General features: G+C 39.2%; 1 protein-coding gene across 1 annotated transcript in view; it reads left to right on the top strand.

Annotated features, from left to right (window-relative positions):
- The first annotated feature begins 500 nt into the window (after window positions 1–500).
- Window positions 501–19,755, top strand: part of ANKFN1 (ankyrin repeat and fibronectin type III domain containing 1) — a 157,202-nt gene continuing 137,947 nt past the window's right edge. The window contains exons 1-2 of the mRNA XM_060082366.1: window positions 501–628; window positions 17,024–17,225. Of these exons, the coding sequence (XP_059938349.1) occupies window positions 17,040–17,225 (186 nt within the window). The 5' untranslated portion in view covers window positions 501–628; window positions 17,024–17,039. The remainder of the gene's footprint in view (window positions 629–17,023; window positions 17,226–19,755) is intronic.

Raw genomic sequence — 19,755 nt, 5'->3', positions numbered from 1 at the left:
GATTCTGAGCCAGGCTGTTTCCTTCCCCTATTGTCTCCCCGTGCATCATTTGCTCTTTTGTTTTGCATTAAGAGTAGCTTAGTGATCATGGACTTCAGCTCTTTTTTTTTTTTTTTTTAAGATTTGAACTTTTGAAGATTCCAGCTTACTTGTTAATTTAATTTATTTATTTATTTTTGCTGTGTTGCATCTTCGTTTCTGTGCGAGGGCTTTCTCTAGTTGTGGCAAGCGGGGGCCACTCTTCATCGCGGTGCGCAGGTGCCTCTCACTATGGCGGCCTCTTGTTGCAGAGCACAGGCTCCAGATGTGCAGGCTCAGTAGTTGTGGCTCACGGGGCTAGTTACTCTGTGGCATGTGGGATCTTCCCATACCAAGGCTCGAACCCGTGTCCCCTGCATTAGCAGGCAGATTCTCAACCACTGCGCCACCAGGGAAGCCCTGGACTTCAGCTCTTGCCTGTAGTGATCCTCCTCGCATTTTGTTCTTTACACAGAATAGGAAGGAGGTTTGCTTGCTTTGCGCAGAGGCTGAGCCACAGGAGAAAGCAAAGCCAATGTGATTTATGGAATGAAATTACTGGACAATTACCAACAACTTGTTCCTCTGCTGCCTCAGACAACCTAAACTCGTGAGTCCAATTTATTGTTGTCTTTCTTCGTGTGAATGTGGGGCTTTCTTAGTTACCGATTATTTTTTAACTGTGTATGTGTTGCTGTGGTTTAAATGATTTTAAAAATCTGCATCTTCCAAAGTTGGCTGCAGGCAGTCCATGAAAAATGCACACAAGACATACTGAGTGGTTCTGCAATAGCACATACACGTTTATGTGGCTAGGTAAGGATGGGGGTAGAGAAGCCCCATTTCTGATAATTGGTCATTTTGTTCACAGCAAGCTTAAGGACATTTTGTGCTTGCATAACTGATTAGCATTAGCTATGAAAAATATATTATTCTTTTTTTTTTTTTTTTTTTTTTTTGCGGTATGCGGGCCTCTCACTGTTGTGGCCTCCCCCGTTGCGGAGCACAGGCTCCGGACGCGCAGGCTCAGCGGCCATGGCTCACGGGCCCAGCCGCTCCGCGGCATATGGGATCCTCCCAGACCGGGGCACAAACCTGTATCCCCTGCATCGGCAGGCGGACTCTCAACCACTTGCGCCACCAGGGAGGCCCTATATTATTCTTTTGTTGTGTAAGATCATTTTCCACTCGGGTTCCTGAATGCCTACAAAATACTTGTTGGATCAGATAAAGATGGATCCCATCATGCTGATAATCCTGAATACACATCCAGTCATATTGCGGTCTTTAATCCAGTCTGCAGGGTGGACATCCAGAGAGGAATGCCAGCATTCCGTCCATCCTGGGTGGGCATGCTCACAAATAACATCATGATAGTGAGGTTGAGGATACCTGCCAAGGGGACACAATAGACATGCGTGCAAACTCTTGCTTGATCCACTGCCACTTTTACCCCCATGTTTCTTAAGTCCTTTACTCCATGAAGATATATGTTTGGGAGGATGCCCTAGGTTTGAAAGTGGGATATTTTGAGTTCCCTGTTACCCATGCTGGTTGTTGGCCCATCCAAGGCTGCTGGAAATACCATTGATAATCAAGGCTAAGTTTGCTTCTATGCTGGGCCCCCCAACTCCCTGTACTCTCATTTAATTTTCTCATTTCCTAAATAAGACGTAAGCCAGTTTCTGCAGAGGGGGAAAGTGAATGGAGAAAGCTGTTGCTTTTCTTACCACCACCGCCATGTCTCCTTAGTCTTTTGTTTGCCTGGCTACTGCAAGACTTTATGGCAGCATCAATCCATCTCTGGTGGGCTCAGAGTCCACATAAATGTTATACAGAATTTAATGTCTTTGGTGCACTCTATCTGCAGTATATCATTGGCTATTCAGATGAAGTTGTGGCCTTGGGTGCTGACAAGGATGGATGATGTTGGAAGAGTGAGCAGCATGTTTCTTTAAATAAAAACCAAAGTTAAGAAATCTGAGAGATGGGTGGCGTTTTGCCTAGTAGAAAGTATCCCCAGGCCACTCAATCACAAGAGCAGGGTCATTCTCCCACATGATTTGGCTATTTCACAAATGATGGCATCCTAACAGAAAGGAGACAGCATTGCTTAGTGGTTAGAGATGTCAGGAAAGCAAGTCCCTTTTGCTGGTTCTGAGACTAAGTGTGTGTCTTTGAGAAATTCACTTAGTCTCCCTGAATCTCCATTCCTCCACTCCTTCCATTCCTGATTGTTTCAAAGAAGATATGCTAAGCTCGATGAATGTATCCATGAGATATTACTTAAATCTTTCTTGTTAAAGGATGTAATAGGTAATTAAGATCATTGTTCATACACTTTAATGCAGAGATCATGCATCAGAAACACACAAATGAGATTTTATGTGGGGATGAGGTTATGCCTGCCCCCTCCCCCCATCTAATGGATATGGAGTAGTCTGAAGGAACCATGATTACCCTTCGGGAATTAGAAGGGGAGATTAGAGATGAAAATGTCATTTTTAAAAAAACTTAAAATTCTGGGCTTCCCTGGTGGCACAGTGGTTGAGAGTCCGCCTGCCGATGCAGGGGACACAGGTTCGTGCCCCAGTCCGGGAGGATCCCACATGCCGTGAAGCAGCTGGGCCCGTGAGCCATGGCTGCTGAGCCTGCGCATCCGGAGCCTGTGCTCCGCAACACAAGAGGCCACAGTGGTGAGAGGCCCGCATACCGAAAAAAAAAAAAACACTTAAAATTCAAATAAATAGGTCATGTAAATAAATTTTTTCATTATTGGTCAATAATAACTGATTTTCTATACCTAGGATGACAAGATACTGAAGGTCTTAAATGTTTGAAATAAACAAACGTGGAAATATTTGGGCGGAGTTAACTCAGGGATGAGAGAAACCCATGTATTGAATTTATGACAACTTTCAGATGTTCAAATTACCTCCATACCCATGTACATGGAATTAGCAACTGTAAATATACTGTGATTTCGTTCTAGAAGGCTCATTTACGAAAAAAATCACACACAAAAAAAGTTCCATCTCTAGGATTGAGGTACCTGAAATTCTTTTATCAGGAATTCAGTTAAGAATTGCTGTCTTTTATTAAATACAGATATTTCTTAGGAGGAGTAATAAATTAAGCCACCAATACTTTATCATAAATGAATGTATTAAATGTTTTCCACCTCAGGGGAAACCCAAAGAATGCTGCACTAATATTATATTAATTATCCTGCTTTCTTTTGATGTCATACGTGTCTCCAAGAACTTCCCTCATAATTATTATTTCACTCTTGATCAGAAAACTAAGTAGTCTTTAGGACAAGCCAAGTCCTTTTTGTGTGGGATGCTCGGCTTAGACAATATCATCTAGGTTTCTTCTAGGCCCTTGAGAGTCACACTGTGGAAAGCTGAACTTACCATCTTTCTCCTTTAAATCCACTCTTCTTCCTGTGTTCTTTTGTTTTGTTTTGTTTTTTAAATTATTGGTGGAACCATTATTTGGCTAGTTAGCCAAGCAAAGCTCATAGAAGTTACCTTATATTTCCTGATTCCTTTAGCCCTTCCACCCAATCACTAACAAAGCTTGGTCCATTGTACTTTCTTCATCTTTTTAATCTGTCCAGCCCTCTCCATCCCTATTGCCATATACTGTAGTTGAAGTCACCAGCTCTCACAGGGACTTCTTCAAGACCTTCAGACTTGGTTGTCACTTGTCACTGGTCCCACCACAACCCTCTCCCTTTCAAATCACCCTCTGGATGCCTCCAGAGTAATTCTATACAAATGCAAATATCAGCTTTTTCTTGAAGTTCTCTAGCGATTCCCCGTTGTGAACAGGTTGAACTCTATGCTTCTTGGAATGGCAATGCCAAGTCCTTGAGAGCCTGGCCCTGCTACCTCTCCAGGCTCCTTTCCGAAGTTCCTGGCGTGGTGGATGAAATGTACCAGTGAACGTGTCAGAGCCCAGAAAAATACCATTAGGGCTCCTGTGGACGTTGACTTACCAGCAGCACCATGACAGTTCACATTCCCATGTCCCAATCTGAGCTATTCTACCTAGAGTGACTTTTTATTCCTCCTAAATTCCTGCTCGGGCATCACCTTCTCTAATCCATTTCCCTACACCCCGTTCTCCCATGACCACCTCCTCTTACCCACGAAGTTAATCAATTATCCCTTTTGCTACTTCTTTGCCTTAGGCATTTGAGAGCAGTGTCTAGAGGTTAATTTATCAGATATAGACCCATATTACCTGGGCTTGAATCCCAGATCTGCGCCTTAGAAGTGTCCCAATTTCTTCCTGCGTAAAGTGGGGATGATAATAGTCCTTACTTCACAGGGCTGTTGTGGGATTCTGCGAACTGATATATATAAAGGCATTATTTTGAATAGTGCCTGGCTCACAGAAGGTGCCATAGAAGTAAATGGTATTATTATTCCATAATTTCACATATCACACTATTTCATAGCCACATGCACTTGCATAACTGCCCTCCTTTTTAGCCTATGAGCCCCTTGGGATACAGGTAGGGTAATCGGCTTGTTTCAATTTGCCTAGGATTTTCCCAGTTTTAGAACTGTAAGTCCTGCAACCAGGGAAACCCCTCAGTCCCAGGCAAACCAGGAGAGCTGGTCACCCTATGAGGACCCTATCTTATTCACCTTTGAATCACCAGGGTCTATCACAGGATACATAGGTTACAGAGTAGACTATCCATAAGGGTTTACTGAACTATAGAACCAATATTAATTGCCTTTTCACTCTACCTCATAAAGATGCTGTTAAACTTCAAAAATCAGTCGTCTTCTTGCTGTGAAGTCACAGCTGACTTTTCAAAACTTGTCACTGAATAACTGAATATATTATTTTTTTTAAATGCACAGGAACTAGAAAGGGTGATTCCACCCTGTTATATATCATCAGTGTAATAGAATCGGCCACCCTTTAGCAATCGGAGACATAACTGTCATCTTAACAGCAGGGGAGAATGGGAGTGTCATACTTTCTTTTCTATCTGGTGCCAGGCAGGTTGAAGTCTGAAGGTCCCTAGTTCACATCACAGCCTGAAGAGCACCCTTGTCCCAGTCAGAAATGTTCCCTTCACTGAATGTATCTGTCTACCCAGTTGTCAAGAATGGCTAGAGCTCCTGTTTCTAATATGCTTTGTCTTACAACCACTCCTAATTCAAATTGGCTCAGATCATTTTTCACAGTAAAAATACAGTAAGAAAGCCCCACAACCAAGATCCTGTGAGACAGGGACTCTGGACATGCCAGAACTCATAATGAGGACAAGATCATGTCTTCAGAATCAAGGTCTAGGAAGAAGCTGACAGGCAGCCAGACCAAGACCCGTCAGGCAGAATAACAGCAGAGTTGCTAAGAGCATGAGCTTTGGAGTCAGAGTTCAAATGCTACCTCCTCCATTTACTGACTGTAGAATCTTGTACAAATTAATCACCTCTCTGGGCCTCAGTTTCCTTGTTTGTAAAATGAGGATGTAATAACAGTACTGGCTTTCTCATAGGATTGTTATTACATTTTGTCTCAGCCTGTGAAAACAAAGCCTGAGGCACAGTCAGTTGCAAATATTCTATTAGGTATTGGGAGATATAACCTCGGGGCATCAAGAGTGAAGGGAAAAAGGGAAATGAGTCAAGGAAGGAGGGAAAACAAATACAGATGGTTTGTAACTGAACTAGCCAAGGCATCCTAAGAAAACACATATGGCTGTTTGTTTGCCTGTGACTGCTTCCAAGAAGCCTTCAAACAGTCCACAGGGAAGGAATGGAGAGGAAATTATCTGCTGGCTACTTCCAGTCTCCTGTCTCTCATTGGTCCAGTATTTTCCATTTCCAGATAGTATGACCCAGTCCTTCAAGTTAGACATGAGTGAAGCTGAAGCCTCCTTCCATGGGTCTGGTTGGGTCAGAGCTGTTGCAGCTCTGTCACAGCAAGCATGATGGACCCACCCTTCACTTGAGACAGCTGGTGGCATTTAGAGACAGGGTGATGGCAACAGCCGAAGCCCTCTGTTTGAGCAAGTGGCCAAAGCCCAGGGAACAGGTAGTTTTGAAATAAATCGGAAGAGACTCCACTCTCCACAGGTTATTCCCACCATTTTGTACCTGGATTGATTAGGCTACGGTCACTCTTTCCTTACAGCTTGGCTCCAGGTATATTCACAGGGCCTCCAAAAGTGTAACTGAGATCAGGCCATAATATGTCAAAGAGCAGAAGTCTTTAATTTTCATGAAGTTCAATTTATCAATTTATTTTATGGTTTGTGCTTTTTGTGCCTCCTCTAAGAAATCATTGTCTTATTCAAGTTCACAAAGACTTTCTCCTATGTTTTCTTCTAGAAGTTTTACAGTTTTAGCTTTTGCAGTTATTTCTACAATCTACTTCATTTTAAGTTAATTTTTACATATGATATGAAGTAGGAGTTGAGGTTCTTTTTTTTTTCTGGCATATGTATATCCCATTGTTCCAGCACTATTTGTTGAAAAAATTCTTTTTCTCTATTGAATTACCTTGACACTTTTGTCAAAGATCAATTGATAATACATGTGCGGGCTATTTCTAGGCTCTCTACTCTGTTTCATTCACCTATATGTCTATCATTATGCCACTGTCTTTATCTATATAGCTATCCTTACACCAGTACCGTGTCTTGATTATTGTAGCCTTATAAGTCTTGAAATCAGGTCATGTAAGCAACTTTGTTCTTTTTCAAAGTTGCTTTGACTATTTTAGATTCTTTCCATTTTCACACAGCTTGTCAACCAATTTCAAGAAAGAAAGAAAGAAAGAAAGAAAGAAAGAAAGAAAGGAGGGAGGGAGGAAGAAAGGAAAGGGAGGGAGGGAGGGAGAGGAAGGGAAGGAGAAAGAAAGAGAGAAATAGAGAAAGAGAAAAAGAAAGAAAGAGAGAAAGAAAGAGAGAGAGAAAGAGAAAGAAAGAAAGGCTGCTAGAATTTTGATTGAGACTGAATTGAATCTACAGCTCAATTTGGAAGAATTGGCACCTTAGCAATACTAATACTTCTGATCTGATCATGAAGAAGGTATATCTATATTTATTTAGGTCTTCTTGAATTCACTCATTAATGTCATGTAGTTTTAAGTGTATAGGTCTTGCATATATTTTGCTGCATTTAGTTCTAAGTAGATTTTTGAGGATTTATTAGATTATTCTACAAAACTTTCATGTCATCTGCAAATGAAGACTGTCTTGCTTCTTTCTTTCCAATCTATATGCCTTTATCTTTCCTGTCTTACTTCACGGCAAGAACGCCTAGAACCCTAGAAAAGGTAGGATTGGACATTCTTGCATTGTTTCTGATCCTAGGAGGAAGCATTTTGTCTTTAATCACTAAATATAATGTTGACTATAGGTTTTTGCAGATTCTCTTTATCAGATTGAAGAAGTTCCCTATATTCCTGAAACTTCTTTTAATCATAAATGGATATTGAATATTGTCAAATGCTACTTTATCTGCATTTATTAAGAGGACCATATGGTTTTTCCCCTTTATTCTGTTAATGTAATAAATTATGCTTGATTACACTAACTTGCTTTCCTGCAATAAACCATGCTTGATCATGATGTATTATCCTTTTTGTATATTGCTGAAGTTTATATGCTAACATTTTGTTGACATTTTTTGCCTCTATGTTCATGAGAGACATCGGGCAATAGCTTTCTTTTCTTGTAATGCCTTTTTTTCTGGTTTTGGTATCAGGGCTTCAAAAATGAACCCAAATTTTACAGAGGTTTATGTAGGATTGGTATAATTTCTTTCCTAAAGGTTTGACAGACCATAACATTTAACATGACTTTTATTAAAGATTTGGGGATAAAATAATTATTAGGATGCAAAAAAAAATCATAAAACCAGAAATTAGCTTGCCCATAGAAAATCTCTGCCTGGTTAACTATCTCCTAAAGTCTAGTCCTGTATCCAAGTTGCAGAGATCAGCACACCTTCAATCTGTGTCCCCTTCTCTTTGTAACTCAGGTCTCCTAATCCTTTTTCATGGAAGAAGAATATATATATTTTCTTTCTTTAGAGCAAATCCCGAGTCTTATTAAAGTCTTATTATTACTAAAATAATACCTTAAAATTGATTAATAGTGGTACACCCATACAATGGAATACTCTTCAGCAATAAAAAGTGAAGAACTACTAATAGACATCACAATATGGATGACTCTCAAAATAATAAAGCTGAGTTAAAGAAGCCAGGTAAAAATACAGATGGACAACAGGCACATGAAGAGATGCTCAGCATCGCTAATTATTAGAGAAATGCAAATCTAAACTACAGTAAAGTATCACCTCACACCAGTCAGAATGGCCATCATCAAAAAGTCTACAAATAATAAATGCTGGATAGGGTGTGGAGAAAAAGGAACCCTCCTACACTGTTGGTGGGAATGTAAACTGGTACACCCACTATGGAGAACAGTATGGAGGCTCCTTAAAAAACTAAAACTAGAGTTCACATATAATCCCACTCCTGGGCATATATCCAGAGAAAACTATAATCCAAAAAGATATACACACCCCAATGTTCACAGCAGCATTATTTACAATAGCCAAGACATGGAAGCAACCTAAATGCCCATCAAAAGATGAATGGATAAAGATGTGATTTTTATATATATATTTATACACACACACACACACACACACACACACACACAGTGGAATATTACTCAACCATAAAATAGAGTAAAATAATGCCATTTGCAGCAACATGGATGGACCCAGACATTATCATATTAAGTGAAGTAAGTCAGAGAAAGACAAATATCATATGATATCACTTATGGGGAATATTAAATAATCAGACAAATGAACTTATTTACAAAACAGAAATAGACTCACAGACATAGAAAACAAACTTATGGTTACCAAAGGGAAAAGGAGGGGGAGGGATAAATTAGGAGTTTGGGATTAACACATACACACTACTGTACAGTAAGTCCCCTACATGCAAACCTTCAAGTTGCAAACTTTCAAAGATGCAAACGTGCGTTAGTATGTCCAACCACGTAAGTTAGTTCATGTGTCTGGCGTACATTGTCATGTTCATGCATCCTCTACAAGTGGTTGTGCTTTTGTGTACTTTACTGTACAGTACTGTATAGAATACAGTAGTACAGTATATTTATTTCAAGCTAGATCTGCAAGAGGATCTTTGCTGTGCAACACAAGGAGCTTATTAATGAAGACCTGATGGAGTTGGAGGCCCAGAGAAAGGACAAAGAGAGACAAGAGAAAGAAGAAATAACTGAAGAACCAAAGAGATTCACAATGCAGGAAATGGCAAGGGGATTTTCTTTACTTAAGAAGGCACTGTTCGGGCTTCCCTGGTGGCGCAGTGGTTGAGAGTCCGCCTGCCGATGCAGGGGACATGGGTTCGTGCCCCAGTCTGGGAAGATCCCACATGCTGGGGAGCAGCTGGGCCCATGAGCCATGGCTGCTGAGCCTGCGTGTCCGGAGCCTGTGCTCCACAACGCAAGAGGCCACAACAGTGAGAGGCCTGCATACCGCCAAAAAAAAAAAAAAAGGCACTGTTAGTTTTTGAGGCACAGGACCCAAACGTAGAATGGTATACACAAAGGTTGCAGCAGCCGGTCAGAATGCAATCCAGTGCTACCGTATTATCTATGATGAGAAAAAAAGAGCTACTACCCAGACATCACTGGATCGTTTTTTCAAGAGGATAGATAGAATTGAATCCAGCAAGGAACCAGAACCTATGCCATCAACGTCAGGCGTAAGTGAAACTGCAGCTTACCCTCCATTCCCTATTGCTGATGATCCTTCAGCTCTAGCACCTCCCACCTCCTCTCCCTCCTCCAGTCAGTAACTCTTCTTACCTGTTCACTCAATGCCAGCCACTGTATGCCAGCTCTTGAATGGTACTACTGTACCTTTCAAGGTACTGTACTGTAAGATTAAAAATGTTTTGTTTTTTGTGTTTATTTTTTTATGTATTATTTGTGTGAAAAGTATTATAAACCTACTACAGTACAGTACTATATAGCCGATTGTGTTAGTTGGGTATCTAGGCTAACCTTGTTGGACTTACAAACAAATTGGACTTATGAACGTGCTCTTGGAATGGAACTTGTTCGTATGTAGGGGACTTACTTGTATATAAAATAGATAAACAACAAGGACCTACTGTATAGCACAGGGAACTATATTCAATACCTTGTAATAACCTGTAACAGAAAAGAATCTGAAAAAAATATACATATTCTTATATATAACTGAATCACTTTGCTGTGCACCTGAAACTAACACAACATTGTAAATCAACTATACTTCAATTTTAAAAAATTAAAACTAAAAAAAAAGAAATGCTACCATTAAAAAAAAAGTCGACCCTCGGGACTCCCCTAGTGGCACAGTGGTTAAGAATCCACCTGCCAGTGCAGGGGACATGGGTTCAATCCCTGGTCCAGGAAGATCCCACATGCTGTGGAGAAACTAAGCCTCTGCACCACAACTATTGAGCCTGTGCTCTAGAGCCCACAAGCCACAACTACTGAGCCCATGAGCCACAATTACTGAGCCGGCACACCACAGCTACTGAAGCCCAGGTGCCTAGAGCCCATGCTCCACAACAAGAGAATCCACTGAAATGAGAAGCCCATGCACCGAAATGAAAGGTAGCCCCCACTTGCCCCAACTAGAGAAAGCCCATGCATGGCAACAAAGACCCAATGCAGCCCAAAATAAATGAGTTTATTTTAAAAAATTGACCCTCAAATAAAGAAGAAGAATCCAGGTTTAAAAAAAAAGTGAATGATGATGATTCCACTTGTATGAAATTCCATAAAATGAAGCCTAATCTATAGTATGAAAAAGCAGACCAGTAGTTGTCTGGAAACAGCAGGCTTAAAATAAATAGATGTTCAAAAAATATTTATTGAACATCTGTTTATTTCAGGCACTCTGTTAAACAATTGGTATGTATTATCTCATTTAAAATTTTAATATCCCTTTAGACATGACTATTAACATTGAGATGGGACCACTGTTAAGATGAGGAAATTGAAACTAATATTTTGCTAAATATCATACAGCTAATTATATCTAATAAAATTATTTGAATAATTTTCTAATAAGTAGAAAAACCAAAACCTAAAAGTAGATAAGCCTTGTATCAAAGTCCTTACTTTTGATACTGTGCTTAAAACCACTTCCTTCTGGCCTCTATCATTTTCTGGTGAAAAAACAGCTGTAAATCATTTTCAGAATTCCTTGTACATAATGAGTTATTTCTTGCTTGTTGTTTTCAAGATTTTCTCTTTGTCTTTAGCTTTCGACAGTTTAATTATGATGTATCTAGGTGTGAATCTCTTTGACTTTATCCAACTAGGTGTTCACTGAGATTCTAGGATGTGTAGGTTAATGTTTTTCATCAATTTGGGGACGTTACTGGCCATTAGTTTTTCAATATGCTTTTTCCTCCTCCTTCTCCTTCTGGGATGCCTATTATATATATGTTGGTACATTTGATGGTGTCACACAGATCTCTAAGACTCTGGTTCTCTTCATTTTTTTTTTTTCCATTTTGCTCCTAAAACTGATTTCAATTGACCTATCTTCAAGCCTGCTGATTCTTTCTTCTGCCTGCTCAAATCTGATGTTTAGCTCCTCCAGTCAATTTTTCATTTCAGTTATTGTACTTTTCAACTCCAGAATTTCTACTTGATTCTGGCTTTTTTTTAAATAAATTCTACCTTTGTGTTGATATTCTCTATTTGGTGAGACATCATTCTCATAATTTCCTTTATTTCTTTGGACATGAATTCCTTTAGTTCTTCGAACATATTTAAGATATCCAATTTAAAGTCTTTGTCTAAGTGGAATATTACTCGGCCATAAAAAGGAACAAAAGTGGGTCATCTGTAGAGATATGGATGGACATAGAGACTATCACACACAGTGAAGTAAGTCAGAAAGAGAAAAACAAATACCATATATTAACACATATATGAGGAATCTAGAAAAATGGTACAGATGAACTGGTTTGCAAGGTAGAAATAGAGACACAGATGTAGAGAACAAATGTATGGACACCAAGGGGGTAAAGGGGGGAAATGGGATGAATTGGGAGATTGGAATTGATGTATATACACTAATCTGTATAAAATAACTAATGAGAACCTGCTGTACAGCACAGGGAACTCTACTTCACTTAGCTGTACAGTAGAAAGTAACTGAACATTGTAAAACAACTGTACCATAAATAAATAGATAGATAGATAGATAGATAGATATTAAAAAAAAATAAAGTCTTTGTCTAATAAGCCCAACATTTGGACTTCTTCAAGGGCAATGTTAATATACTGCATTACTTCCTGTGAATGGAAAATACTTTTTTTTGTTTCTTTGCATGTCTCATATTTTTTTTCTCTTGAAAGCTAGGCATCTTAAATAATGTAATATGGCAACTCTAGAAATCAGATTGTCCTCTAACTGAATTTGTAAAGTACAGAACTATATCTGTAAAGTCTGTATTCTTGTCATATGTGGCCACTGAAGTCTTTGCTTGGTTAGCTTAGTGGTCTGCTAATGACTGAACACAAATTTCCTTAAGGCCTAGAACTGATCTTGGCAAAGGGGTTCTATGTATATGTTGGGGCACACCTTCAATACTCGTCAGGCAGTTGACAGTTCTGCCTTAGCCTGCACATCCTGCTTGCACAGAGCCTCAAAGTCAGACAGAGTTGAGAGCTTAGGACCTTCTCAGGTACTTTATGAGAATGCTCTCAGCTCTGGGCATGCCTGTGATCTGGCTAGATCCCCAGGAATGTGTCAGAACTTTTCAAAGTCCTCTATGGACATCTAATTTCTCAACTTTTCCTTTTAAGCTTTTTGGTTATCTACCGTTTGCTACCATTCTTATCCACCACCTCAGGCAGCTGTGATATTAAGCCATTGCTGATGTTTGTGTTCAACAGATGCCCCAGAGGAAAAGGTTATTTGCACTTGGTGAGCTCAGAGTCAAATAAATTAAAAAAAAAAAAAAAAAAAAGCCTTGTGAGTGAGTTCTTCCAGGGAACCACCAGAAGTGTCAAATAATGATGATTCTCTCAAAATGGGGTTTTAAAGATGCTCCATTACTATTCTGCACCATCCAGTGGCTGCCAGGCTACTGGTTTTTACTATGAATGTAGGCTGTTTAGTCTTCAAGGCTACCACAGAGCTGAGGAATATGGGAATGAAGCAAGTTAAAAATGCCACAAAGCTTACTATTCTTACCAAATTCAGTTACTTTTCTTGAATAAACACTTCCTGGATTGCTTCAAACCTTTGGTTAATTTCCAGGAGTCTGAAAAATTAATTCTGACAATTTTTGCTGATGTTCTCATTGCTTTTATGTAGAAGAGGATTTTCAGAGGTCCTTATTTTGCCATTCCCACTGTCATACTTTTCTTTTGTTTTTAATATTTCTGTGAAATGTTTAATTAGGTGTACCACTTGTAAATGGCAAGTTAAAAATCTCAGTTGGAGAGTTTTATCTTTTATTAGGAAAAGTAAACCATCTGAATGTATTCTGCTCACATATTCAGTCTTAACCCTACTCTTTCATTTTACATTTCTATTTATTATGTTTCTCAATTTTGTTTCTTTTTATTTTTCAAGTATTTTTAGACATTTTTATTCCTCTCTTCCCTCTAACAGTCTGAGGCTCTACTTGATACTTCTGTTTTACGATAGCTTACTGTAAACATACACACTAAAATATCTAAACAAATTTTTATCAAAATAAAAATGAAGTATAATAAATACATAAAATCAGATTCAAAACAATGTTTACAACAAGCAAAACTATTTAAATCATTACAGTGTACTTTGGTGTTTCTGGTTTGGGAAGAAGACTTGAAGTAACCTTACTAATTGCTGCTATGTACTGAGTGGCTACTATGCACCAAACAGGATGCATACCTTTTGTTAATTCATTTAATGTTCACAACTCTGTAATAAACATTTTTATATATTACACAGACTCAGGGAATTTTATTAAAGTGCCCAAAGTTACCCAGATTACAGATAACAATATCATGGCTCAAGCTTGGGTCTGCCAAGTTCCAGAGCCAAAGCTCCTCTGCTTTTCAAATGCTTTCCCCTTTCCATGGTAAAGATTTAAGGGCACAGTTAGCTGGGAGGGGTGTGCATGTTTATGAGAACAGATAATAGAAAGTTGTCTTGCTCAGTATCTCTCATCAGACAAAAGTTTAAATATAGAGAAGGAAAAGAAAATATAATGATAGATGAAATCTAGAAAAACAGAAACGTGCTAAAGGATGGCCTGGAAGAAAGGGACAGCTGGGGTAGTATGAGAAGGAAGTCAAAGAGACAGAGAAAGTCAACCTATTTTGAGTGAAGGGAACAGATGGGAGATGAGCAAAGACAAAAGAGACCGTGTGGGTAGGTGTCATCAGTTGGAGGGCAAGTCACTGGAATTTGATCAATCGACAAGAATTTATTTACTGGACTCCAGGGCACTGTGGGAGATACTAAAGAATGTAGAGTTATTTGGGGAACGATAATGATGTAGACAAGACAGATGGCTTAATGCTGAAGGAAAAGGCCAGAGACAGGAAACAGAAGTAAATAAGTAAAGGCAATCCCCATGTAAGCTAGCTTGCATATCAATCTGGAATTTCTGTGGGAATGGTTAAGATATAGAGGAAGTGCTATGGCTGCTACTGAATTATAGGTAAAAGATTTGTAGGCAGAAAGAGGAAGATGCCAAATCACCTACTGCTTTTGTGTACATTAAAAGATTATTAAAAATTAATGAGAATATACCCACATGTACATACACACTACAGACAGTGCTTTACATCCTCCTTCCAAATGTAAATGTGGCCGTTTAGCTAAGAATGGGTAGGGCCTGATGAACATGACTAATATTGAATAGGTCTGACCTCCTCAGAAGGCACCAGGAAGTCTGTGTTGGAGAAAATTACAAGCAAGACTTAAAAGGTGCCTAAAGACATTCAACAATGTAATGAAGATGGATCTCTCCATTTGTTAAAGTGCAAGTAAGTCAAGGTTAGTTGGTGCTAGTGGACATGGAACCCAGTTCAGAAGCATGAGAGGAAATGAGCTTTCTGGGTAGACCCTTACTATATTATATGTAATAGACTCTCAAATGTGCACTCATTTACTCTGAAGTATCTGCTGAGTATCTTCTATAATAAATATGATAGCTGCCAGAAGTCTGCCTACATTCTAAGCTATTTACATTCATTATCTCATCAAATCCTCACAACCATAATATGTAGTTGTTGTTATTTTCTCTATTTTAAAAATTAGAAAAATGAGATGCAGACATGTTAAGTAACTTGCCCAAGATCCCATATTCAGTAGGTGGAAGAGGAGATTCATATCTTAATCTCTGTTTTATTTCTTTTACCCTGAGACAAGCACATTTTAGGTACTGGGGATATAAAAAGTAATATTTAGCAGTCCTTGTTCTTGTGAAGCATATAGACTAGCTGGGAGACAGAGAGCCAAACAAACAGTTGTAACGTGATAAAGTATTTACTGTAACAAGCATATACTGAGTGAATGGGTAAAGAAATACCCAAATTTGCCCGGGGGTGTCAGAAACTACTTGAGCATAGTCTTTAAGGATCAACAATTGTTTCCTAGGGGATGAAGGCACAGATGGCATTTTAATACATACAGAGGAGTGTATACAAAGACCCACAGGTAGCAAAGAGTTTGAACCACTTAGGAAACTCTTAAGGAGATCAGAAAGACTGAAACCTACAATGTAGAAGTACAGTATCAGATGAAGCTGGAGAGGCAAGCACTTGTATGTAAAGCTAAAGAATATGGTTATATCCTGTAGGAGTTGGAGAATCACTAAGTCAGTCCTGTGAAGAGTTTGGCCAATAAAAGAGATTCTACATGATATTATATCAGAGTCCATAAAGCTATAAAAATTCAAGGACTGAAGATGTCCTAAGGGACACGGCTAAATGGCAATGGCAGCATTATAAATGGAAGACTCCACTGGAAATTGGAGGGCAGGTGGTGGGAAGGCAGCCGCATGCTCCAGAGACCTGGGCCCAATGCACCAGAGGCTGCACCAGGGGTGGAGACACCTTGCATAAAACTGCCTTAGCCAGTTATTTTATTCATACATTTGTTCATCCAATACACACACTGCTAGGCAGCAATAGCCTTGGTAGCATCAATATTTCAATAGCAATACCCAACATAATGGTGGACAGCTTTTGAAATCCATAGCTAACCTCCTGGAAATTGACTTCAGGTATGACGTTGGTGAGGACCTGTTTAGAGATTTGTGGAACAGCAGTCAAATGCTACTTGGAGAAGGCCAGTAGTAAGTGTCCTGGAGGACACTATCTGAAGTACCTGGGGTGAGCAAGGATGAGCCTACCGGTACAAATTCCCCAAAGCTCTGGGCACTGCGATAGTCCAACAAATCTCAGACAATAAGCACAGTTTAACACCTTTGAGAGAAGGGGGATCTTCAGGAAACAACCACACTCTTTTATACACCCAACAGAAGACAGCATCTAGAGTATATGTAGCAGAATTCCAATTATATATAGCCAAGAATAATTGAACAGACTCCCTGGGTTATAGAATTGAGATACTTCCTCCCAGTGGGACAGAGATCAAAAGATTTTTCGTAGAGGCTCAAGTCATATATGTTTGTATGTAAATGCCTATGTTTATGTAGTAAATGGATGCTGTCATTTCATTCTCGCCACCGATTAGCTATATGGCCACAAACAAGCTGCTTTCCTTCCCTGGGTTTCAGCTTTCTCGTCTCTAACATGAAAAAGCTGGATCTGATGATCTCTAGGGTCCTTTCCAGCTATAATATTTTATTAGGGTTCCAGATGGTTACTGGGGATGATAAAAACTTTTTTGTCAACTTATAATTATGTTGTGTAAATTATTACAACATTAGATTTTTCTCCTCTTAGGAATTGCCGTGTGAAAATGACCCAACAAATGCAGAACTTACATCTTTCTCAGTCAAAAAAACATAGCGCCCCATCATCTCCCAGTGCTGCCAAACGCCTGTACCGGAACCTCTCTGAGAAACTGAAAGGGAGCCACTCTTCGTTTGATGAAGCCTATTTTAGAACAAGAACTGACCGGCTGAGTCTCAGAAAGACCTCGGTGGTAATAAAACTCTTTATTCTCATCTTGATTTGATTAGTGCAGTTGTGTTTGGATTTAAGGAGATACTACGATGATCCACGTTTACTTCAGAACCTGATGTTTGCAAGTTTATAAATGTTGAAAGTCAGGTAAGGTAGGAGCTGCACATATATATGTTAGCCGAAGTTTAAGTGACTGTGAGATTTTCCCTTTCTTTTTCTTAACTTCTTTTCCTTTATTTTCCCTTAGTTTTTCTTTCTCTAATAGACCAAAGAACCCACAAAATAGCAGCTTGACAAATATGGAGTTTGAGATTAAATAGGCTTTCTGAGAGATCCAGTGTTCATTCAAATCCAGTGTTCATTCAAATATTGAATGAATGAACAATATTTTATTTACTTATTTGTAATGTATACCCCATATGCTTTCCAAAGGCATTCAAGACAGAATCCAGGCAAAAAAAAAAAAAATGCAAATGTATTATACAATGGTAAATAAATCAATAGCGATGGTGATTGTGGGGGACAGCAAGGGAGCAAGAAAAGGAAAAAGAAAGAAAGAAGGAAGGAGAGGAGGGTGGGAGGGAGGAAGGAAGGAAAAAAAAAACAGAAAAAGAAAATCGTGGGGATGGAAAGAGAAATAGATATACCAAAAACCTAGGCAAATACAGTACCTAAAATTTGTCATTACATTTACCTCTGATTTCCTAGTCAAAGCAGAAGGGGAAGGACAATTGGTAATAGCATTCCATTAGCTAATAACTGAAAGTATACCAAATGAATATCTTCCTGTTGCTAAGTCCTCTGGCCTCTATGTCATAGTGAATTATGTAATGGAGAATAAAGAGTAGTACTGGGGATGTTATAAACATTCTCACATAGCAGCTTCTTATACTGCCCCTCAGTAAAAGCTGAGGGCATAATATTAACATGCTCAGCAAGGGTATTTCTGCAGGGGGTAATGGCACCATTTGTTTGAGCTTAAAACAGAAATGAGCCCTAGCCTTTCCAGATAGAAGCATACTAGAGTTTGCCAACAAAAGCATGGCGAAGGAAATGACTTAAGAGTGAGAGCAAGTAGGGCACATGAGAAATTAGACATACTAAGAATCACAAATATACAACTGTGTTGTTTGGACAGGGCAGCATTTTAACTTTGCACTCATTTGTTTTCTAATTTGTTTTCTCATTTCAAACTTATCTTCTGGGAGGGCTTGGTTGTGGCTGAGTTACGGCCTAAGCATCAGAGGCTGTTCAGCTTAGCAGATTGTCCACAAAACACTTTTCAGTTCAGCAGACTGCCATGTAGCAAAGAGAGCTGCATATCAAACAGTTCTATCCCCTGGGTCCCCATTGTCAAAACAAGCATTTGCATAATAGCTTTGTGTTTTCCTCGAATTTCATTCATGTGTTACGCACTCAGCTAAGTCGACCTGTAGCCTTTGATACGGAGAATCGATTTTTGATGAGACTAATAATAAAACCTGCCAACCTAAATATGTGGTTACTGAAGACCTTCCACATTTTAATCAGGCAACCCCTATGCTAGCTCAGGACCATTGGTATTTCAACGTGTTTAAACACCTGGCAACTCTTGGAGAAGATACCAGCTAAATGTATGAATAGTATATGTGTTGCTCTTATCCCATGAGCTACAGAAATATGTATTTGAGAGAATTCTAAAGCTTTTCTCCTTTGCTTGCTATTAATCCCCTGAAAGAACTTTTCAAAGGAAAGATATTGTCTTTAGCTATTCTCTTCTATAGGCGATTTGTATCCTATGAATATTCAACTTTTGGCCCTCTCAGGCCCCAAAGCAATTGCCACCCATCCACTGAAACCCTCCCTGGACACCAACTCTTGAGCCCCTCACCTGAGGTCTCAGAAATGCCAGGTATTCAGTGGCTGGGGCTCAGGGTTGAGAAAGTGTAGAGGTTAGTATAAAGGAGTCTAGGAGTTAGGAGTCAGCCTGCAGGAAGTGTGGACCTACTAGAGATTTGTAAATAAGGAAGGGACATGTAGCAGTGTAAATTTTAGAAAGACTACTCTTGTATCAATATGGAGTAGGGACGAAGGAGACTAAGACTAGCAACAGGTAGGTCACTGCCATGATCTGGTAACAGTCTGAGAAACAGTCAAAACACAGGGATGGAACGGGAGGGGATGAGTTTGAGAAACAGAGAAAGTGTATTCCAAGCTAGTCATAATTTAAATTACCTGTGCTATGTTATCTATGCCAGTGTTTTCCAAACTATGTTCCGTAGAACCTTATTCCAGGACAGTTAAAACAAATATAATGAAAAATATGTTCTGTGAAAAAATATTTGAAACAGGTCATATTTCTCACCTATTAGAGTCATAATTGCATGTTAAAATTACTAAAGGGCTTGAGAGGTCTTACAATAAAATAATGCAGTAACTTGGTTTAATCTAATGTTTACCAAATTCATTTGACCACATGCTACTTTCTTCATAGAACACCTTATAATGGCCTACTGAACAGTATTCCACAGAAGACTGGTTTGAGAAAAACTGATGTTTGCTCTTATCTG

Source organism: Mesoplodon densirostris, chromosome 18 (assembly GCF_025265405.1).
Source record: "Mesoplodon densirostris isolate mMesDen1 chromosome 18, mMesDen1 primary haplotype, whole genome shotgun sequence".
Taxonomy (NCBI): domain Eukaryota; kingdom Metazoa; phylum Chordata; class Mammalia; order Artiodactyla; family Ziphiidae; genus Mesoplodon; species Mesoplodon densirostris.
This window is presented reverse-complemented; position numbering and strand designations above follow the sequence as displayed.